Source organism: Enhydra lutris, unplaced genomic scaffold (genome assembly GCF_002288905.1).
Source record: "Enhydra lutris kenyoni isolate GAN:26980312 unplaced genomic scaffold, ASM228890v2 scaffoldscaffold21, whole genome shotgun sequence".
Taxonomy (NCBI): Eukaryota; Metazoa; Chordata; class Mammalia; order Carnivora; family Mustelidae; genus Enhydra; species Enhydra lutris.
This window is the reverse complement of record NW_019154105.1, coordinates 33039832-33047243: the sequence shown is the minus strand read 5'-3', so window position 1 is coordinate 33047243 and position 7412 is coordinate 33039832. Positions and strand designations below refer to the sequence as shown.

Genomic DNA, 7412 nt, shown 5'->3' with positions numbered 1-7412 from the left:
TAAAGTCATGTTAAGAAGCGTTAAGAAGGGTTCAGTATTCCATATGCTGAAAAGTTTCAGGGACAGTTTATTTTCCCTATTTCACTCATGGTTAGTGAATCTCTTTTCCCTTCCAGTCAGCAGCATAGTTAGAATATAAAAATTGATAGGTTCTCTCCATCCACACAGGAGTTCTGAGAACAGCACTTGGGGAGTGAGTCATGGTTTATTACTTCTCGGTTGACAAGTGTTGCTGGAGAAAAGACGATTACTTTGTTAATGACAGGCAGAGTTTTGCTTTACTTCAATGACCAAGTTTTACTGTTTTCAATACCAAAAAACAAAATAGGAATGTGATAGTTATAAAATAGCAGCAAATGGAGACACGTTATATATATTTACTATGATTCAAGGGATTTTTAAAAATTATGTTCTGAAAGCCAGGGATATGGTTAAAATTACTTCTCACCATGCAATGCTAATCAGACACAGGATAGTATGTGGGGCAATATTTGGAGATAGGATGAGTAAAATAATAATTAAATTTTGGTGTCCTGTTTTTTCTACAAATAAGGAAATAATTAGATATTCTGATTAAAAAATTGACACCAACAAGAAATAAAAAATTGACACCAACAAGAAATACCCAGGTCTAGGTCTAGCTGCTGGGTTATCATTTCTACTGGGAATTGAGCAAGGAAATTTTTTTTTCTTTGAATTGATCATTAATAATATTTTCCAAAGTAGTTCTCGTTTGGCTCATGCAACATTCTGCCCTCTATTTAGCTTCTAGAGTTTATAATTTACTATTTTAAACAAACAGATGACCATTGGTGTTAAATTTATGAGTGTTTGAAATAATTCTACATTGGTAATATGGTTTACAAGTTTTTGTTTCATGTTCTGAGGGGGCTGCATGAATTAAGGAATTGGGTTAAGAAGGAAAGGTCTTGTTAGTTAGGTTAGTTAGTTAGTTAGTTAGTTGGCCCTCTTCAGAAGGGCTTTGCAGAGTAGGAGTCACAGTTGTCTTCAGCCGCTCTGCCTTTATTTAGTTCTTTGAACAAACCTGCTAATATTCGGCCCCAGGGCCTTATGTTACCACGGCTGAGGAACTGCCTCCAACTGCTCCCGCCCACCTCAAACCTTTACAAGATCGATCTCTTCCAGTTTGGGTAGACCCTCATTTAATGTCTCTTTCTCAGAGAGGCTGGCTGAGACTATTTTGTGTAAAGTAGGCTCCCTTCTTTTATCATTTCTTGTTATAGCCACCTCTTTTTCTCTGTAATGCTTATTATAATGTTATTATACCTTTATTTGTTTATTGTATATTATCTACTTTTTTTTTAAAAGATTTTATTTAGGGACGCCTGGGTGGCTCAGTTGGTTGGGCAGCTGCCTTCGGCTCGGGTCATGATCCCAGCGTCCTGGGATCGAGTCCCACATCGGGCTCCTTGCTCATCAGGGAGCCTGCTTCTCCCTCTGCCTCTGCCTACCATTCTGTCTGCCTGTGCTTGCTCTCTCTCCCTCTCTCTCTCTGACAAATAAATAAATAAAATCTTAAAAAAAAAAAAGATTTTATTTATTTATTTATTTGACAGATGGAGATCACAAGTAGGCAGAGAGGGAAGCAGAGAGAGAGAGAGATGGGGGAAGCAGGCTCCCTACCGAGCAGAGAGCCCGGTGTGGGGCTCGATCCTGGGACCCTGGGATCATGACCTGAGCCGAAGGCAGAGACTTTAACCCACTGAGCCACCCAGGCGCCCCATGTTATCTACTTTTTAAAAAAATATATATATTTTATTTTATTTTTTTTCAGTGTTCCAAGATTCATTGTTTATGCACCACACCCAGTGCTCCATGCAATACGTGCCCTCCTTAATAACCACCACCATGCTCACCCATTCCCCCCCCCATTTACTTCCAAAGGCAGGGAACATGCCTGTTGTGTTCAACTGTATAGATCTAGCAACTCTCTAGTATTTTTTAGGTGCTTGATAAATATTGTTAAATGAATAGATGATTGAAAGAGTACATCTGAAGGAAGAGAAGAAGGAACTTCTTTCTGAAGGCAGGTGGCTAACCTGGCAGAGTGAGTAAAATGTAGGGAATAATAAACTGATACGAGGAAAAGGTGGCAAATGGAGTAGTAAGAAGTTGCTGTATTAACACTAAGCAGCTGGGAGCAAAGAGTAAGCAGAATGAGAGTGGAAAGTGTTGAGAATGTGGTTGATGTCTTCTCCTGGAGAGGACTGTTGATTTGGTTATTTCACGGAAATGGGATTATATATTAGCTTAGGATACACTGCATTGAACTCTAGCTATTTTGTTTCAGCAACGTTACCAATGGAAGGCATGGGCATAATTTTACATATCTTTATATTTGCCATAGTGGCTAGCTGTGTCTTATCCTTGGGTGGCATGTAGTAGCAACTTGTGGAATCATTGCCCGAATGGAAGAATAATTGCAAAGTTACCTGCTGAAAAGAGCTTATTATTTTTTTTTATCAGTCTAAGATAAGTATGTGAATTGCAATTATCAAAATGTATTCTCACCGCAGCAGATACCTCCTTATACTTGTGGCAGGCTGGTTTCCAGTTTACCGGACTTTCAGTTCACCCTTGAAAGAGAGATGACTCTCAACTAGTCTCATTTTAAGGTAGTATATAAGTATATAAATAATAGATATGCATACATACACATGTATATAGGTATATATATGCACGCTACATATTTTAACATCTATGTTTAAAATATCACAAACTTTTTAATCATCCTATTGAAATTTTTCTATCCTTCAAGTGTATTTATTGATTGCAATCTTGTGTAGTCCTTGTCTTGCCTTATTCAGGCTAAAATTCATTGTTTCCATCCAGAGGACACATGGTATATATAGACATCGTCACAAACACATTAAGTAATATGTTGCAGATACTCTGTAAGCCTGACTCACTAAGGCAGATATTGTTATCTCCATTCTACTAAGGGGAAAATTGAAAATTTGGGTGATGGAAAGAACATACTCACTGAGGTATGCTGGAATTTGAACCTAGGCTTTTTGACTTCAAAATTCTTCTCATGCTGTAGCACTCTGTCCAAACCAAACATCTAGAAAAAGGGAACAGGAGCAGAATACATAAGGAGTCCAGGGCAAAAAATAATTGGGATGATCAAAGAATTTTGATTTTTTTCTTGATTAGGCTAATATTCATGCCCTCACCACTCACTTTGATGTATTTTAAAGATCTTGACATTTGGCTGTAAAAATGAATTATTTTTTCGCTTCTTCCCCATTAAGTATTTCACTTATGCTCTCTTGTTATGTACTTTGATTATACTCTCTTTTACTTTGCCAAGTTAAATCCTCTTAATATTGTCACTTAGAAATAGTTGATATAGTGCTAGCTCTTTCTCTCTCCCTTCCTTCCCCCCTTCCTCTCTCCCTGCTTATTTTTCGGGATTATATAGAATTCTCTAATATTTGATTCCTAATTCAATTAGCCATGAAGCAGACATTTCTATTTTTCTCCCATCTTTTTCTTCAGTGAGAGTTCTATATGAAGAAAATATTCAGAATGAAAGTCATCAACAGGGCTCAGAGTTGGGAAATTATAATGTTACTGAAATACTGCTTTTCAACTTGACAAAATAAATATTATTGAAAATTAGTAATATGCACTATTGGCACTGGTGAGAGTGCAATAAAGTAAGAACTCATATGCTAGGTGAAGTGTAAATTATACAACTTTTCTTATCTGTAATTGGCAATTTATGTCAAAAGCTTGACATAAAAAAATATTCTTACCTCATCAATTTTACCCAAAGGAATTGACACTAAAGAACTACTTAGGTATATCTACACTGATTTTTGAACAAGAACATTCAGTGCAGCATTATTTTACTGACTATTTTAAATAATTTAAACATCTAGCCATCCAGAAAGAGAAAGAAAATATTGTACAACTATTGGAAGGGCTTTTAATACACACATTAAATTCATGTTTTTCAAAATAAAGATATAGGAAATGACTCGCTATATAATGGTGAATGAAAAAAGCAAGTTGTTAAATATGGTATAATTTTATATATACGAGCACTGACAAACAACCCTTAAATTTCAACCTCCAAGTGCTTAACACAGTAAAGGCTTATTTTTCGCTTATAACATAGTTCAGTGCTGGATGGCAGCGGGTGTGAATTTGTGACTCTGACAAGCTCAGTAAATGGCTTCAGTACTGCTGGGGTCATTCCAGCTAGCAGATGGGGGAGGAAGAGAGAGGTCATGGGCAGGGGACTCTTTCTCTTAACTGCCTCGGTCCACAAATGATGCATTACTTTTGCTCACTTCCCATCAGCAAAAGCTAGGCACTTGTTCCTTCTCCCTTTAAATTGCAAGAGGCTGGGCAATATATAGTCTTGTGACCATCAGAGCATCTCATCTTCATACCCACTGGAAGATATTTCACAAAATTATTATTATTTTTTTAAAGATTTTACTTATTTATTTGACAGACAGAGATCACAAGTAGGCAGAGAGGCAGGCAGAGAGAGAGAGAGAGGGGAAGCAGGCTCCCTGCTGAGCAGAGAGCTCGATGCGGGCCTCGATCCTAGAACCCTGAGATCATGACCTGAGCCAAAGGCAGAGGCTTAACCCACTGAGCCACCCAGGCACCCCCAATATTTCACAAAATTATTAACATCTCTAGTGAGGTTATTTGTTACTTTTCTTTTTTGGTTTGACTTTTATTTTCAGTGCTGTGCTATTATTGTCTGGATTTTCTAAAATAAGTGTAAGTTAAGTTTATATCAGATAAAACTATAAACATTAAAAAAGCTTGAAGTGCAGTATGAGGGCCAGCTGTGTGTCCTCGCTCTGGAGGTTGACAGGTTGGGGCACTCCCCATAGTGTACATTTTAATATGGTCTTGTATCTTAAGAGATTGTTCAGTCACTCGTCCAAGTGTCAGCAAACCCACGAGCACAGTGTTAGGAGGCCGCTTCTGTATGCATGGGTGATTTGGATATAATATTTATTAAGACAGATCACATGGACTGCTTTGCCTGATCTGGCTGGCTTGGAGGATCTTCCATTCTTCCCTGATTATTTCATTAAGTTTCCTTCCAAAACCTTTCCCTCTGTCTGAGAGTATGTTTGCTGCTAGCCAAAGTGGAAAAGTAACAAGGCAGATGTTCTCTCTTTTCATAGTTTGTTAAAAAGTTATTCTTTGGCAAAATCACTTGTGCACGAAGACGTAGGTTGAAATGCATCTTATACAATACTGAAGAAGTCTAATAGATGATTAAAGAACTAGTATTCAAAGCTCCATGTTGGCATGTAGTCCACTGCCCATTTTAATGATCCTTTGCTAACAGGGGAAAGAACAGATGATATAAGCCCTGTGGGAAGGCTATGACTCGTTCCAGCCTAAACATTAGATTCCACATTTTATCTCTGGCCTTCACCCTTGACAGTGAATTGTACAGATCTTTGTCTGCTAACATACTTTTCAACACTCATCACTGGCTTCAAAGTTGGAATCTTTCATTTCCTTGCCCCACACTTATTTTTTGTTTCATTGCATGCCGCTTTCTTGCACTTGTCCTGTTAGAGTCCCCCATAGCTATTTAATATTTAAAGGCTGGGATCATTTGCAGGTTTTAGTTTAAAGGTAACCATAGCACACACAGAGACATTCATTATTAATAGAGGTGCACTGTAAGTCTTAGGACTCTTCTTTCCTTTCGATGTTAGTTTCGTATGGATGCTGCTGTCAGGAGAATGAAGCTCTGATATTGCTATGTGGCAAGTGGACTCGTGCAATCACAGGGATCCAGAATTATGTAAACAGTGTGTGGGGGTGGAAGTGATCATGCTCAAGAGGGACATAAAGCCAGAAAGTGACAGGCCACGGAAAGTCCGGTTTCGGATCGCGTCATCTCACAGCGGGCGGGTGCTGAAGGAGGTGTATGAAGACGGGCAGCCTTCGGGCTCTCTGGATTCCGAATGTGCCAGCATCTGCGGGATAGATGGACTGAGTGAGTCTGATGGACAGCAAAATGGCCACATGGGATCGGAAAGCGATGAGTGTGAGGACGACCAGGATAGCTTGCTGGCGTTAGCAAGGGCTGCCAGTGAGAAGGGTTTTGGAACAAGAAGAGTCAACATTTTAAGCAAAAATGGCACAGTCAGAGGCGTCAAATACAAAGTGAGTGCCGGCCAAGCTCTATTTAACAATTTGGCCAAAGTACTGCAGGTAAGTCGATGCACTTTGCTCCCCCTGGGCTTTGTTCCTAACTCACCCTCTCAGTACCTCTGCCCTCCAGTTGAAAGCAAACCTCTCTTATTCATGACTCCTACATACTTCATGAGTCACTCCCCCATTGAAGATATTGTCTCAACAGCCATCGGTTAAAAATAGGGTCATTATGCTTAGCAAATTAGATGGATTCTCAAAGCCAAATTTCTAACATTTAAGTGGTCTTTTCTTCCAGTGTGCAACGGCTGAAACAATGCATCTGTTTCTTAGCCAATAAGAAAAAAACAAAAACAAAAACAAAGACAGACTATAGTGTTCAAAACATCTGAGCACAATTTGGAAGTTAATTTCTGGTTTATCATCCTCGTTATGGCAGATCAGCATTTATCATCTCTCGTATAGATTTTAAAACAGAGAAGTTGGAGTGCCGCATTCAGCTGCACTCGCTTAAGTTGGAATGATATGAAGTTGTAAAGACGAACTTGAACTTTCTCCTACTGCTCTGGAAGTTGCAGGCTTTTTCTGAGGTGGATTTCTTCATTCATTTGCCCACAAGAACTCTAGAGTGGCACTTGAAGAAGTTATTCCTCTATAATATATATGGAGTGAGATCCAGGTTTTATACTAAAAAACATTAGCCTTTAATATGTGATAGATTCTGCACAGTAATGTAGGAATGTATTATTCAGGTCCTGGGGCCTTTGGCAATGATCTAATGTTTAGACAAATTTTTAAATTGCCCGGAAGCACTGGTAAATGATTTTTGGTTGAAAATAGGCATCATTATTTCAGGAATAGAAGTCATAATCACTATCATTAAGGTAGCAAACCAATATTTTTCATTGTAATACCATTTTATATGATTCTCAATATTTAAATAAAATATCCTTGATGAATTATTCATTGCCTCTGCATTATAGAAGGATACAGTAGTGGTAGGGAGAAAGGATTTTAACCAAAGGTATTTGATTATTTTTCATTTTGAAGGAAGTATTTGGAAGGATCATAACACCAGGATTTTAAAAAAAGAAATCAAAGGGTAAAAACAGTTAAGATCAAAGGTTCTTTTCGTACTTAGAATTTACCCATGAAAGATTTCACTGATTAAGGCTGGAGGTGGGGAACTGATGACTATGTTTGACTAGGTTGGAAAAAATCTTGTATAGATTTCTAGAGAC

At 38.3% G+C, this 7412-nt stretch overlaps 1 protein-coding gene across 1 annotated transcript in view; it reads left to right on the top strand.

The window, feature by feature from the left end:
- Nucleotides 1-1995: 1995 nt before the first annotated feature.
- The window catches only part of LOC111149316 (glutaredoxin and cysteine rich domain containing 1), a 138004-nt gene continuing 132587 nt past the window's right edge, over nucleotides 1996-7412 (top strand). Inside the window, exons 1-2 of the mRNA XM_022506313.1 lie at nucleotides 1996-2068; nucleotides 5730-6231. Of these exons, the coding sequence (XP_022362021.1) occupies nucleotides 5776-6231 (456 nt within the window). The 5' untranslated portion in view covers nucleotides 1996-2068; nucleotides 5730-5775. The remainder of the gene's footprint in view (nucleotides 2069-5729; nucleotides 6232-7412) is intronic.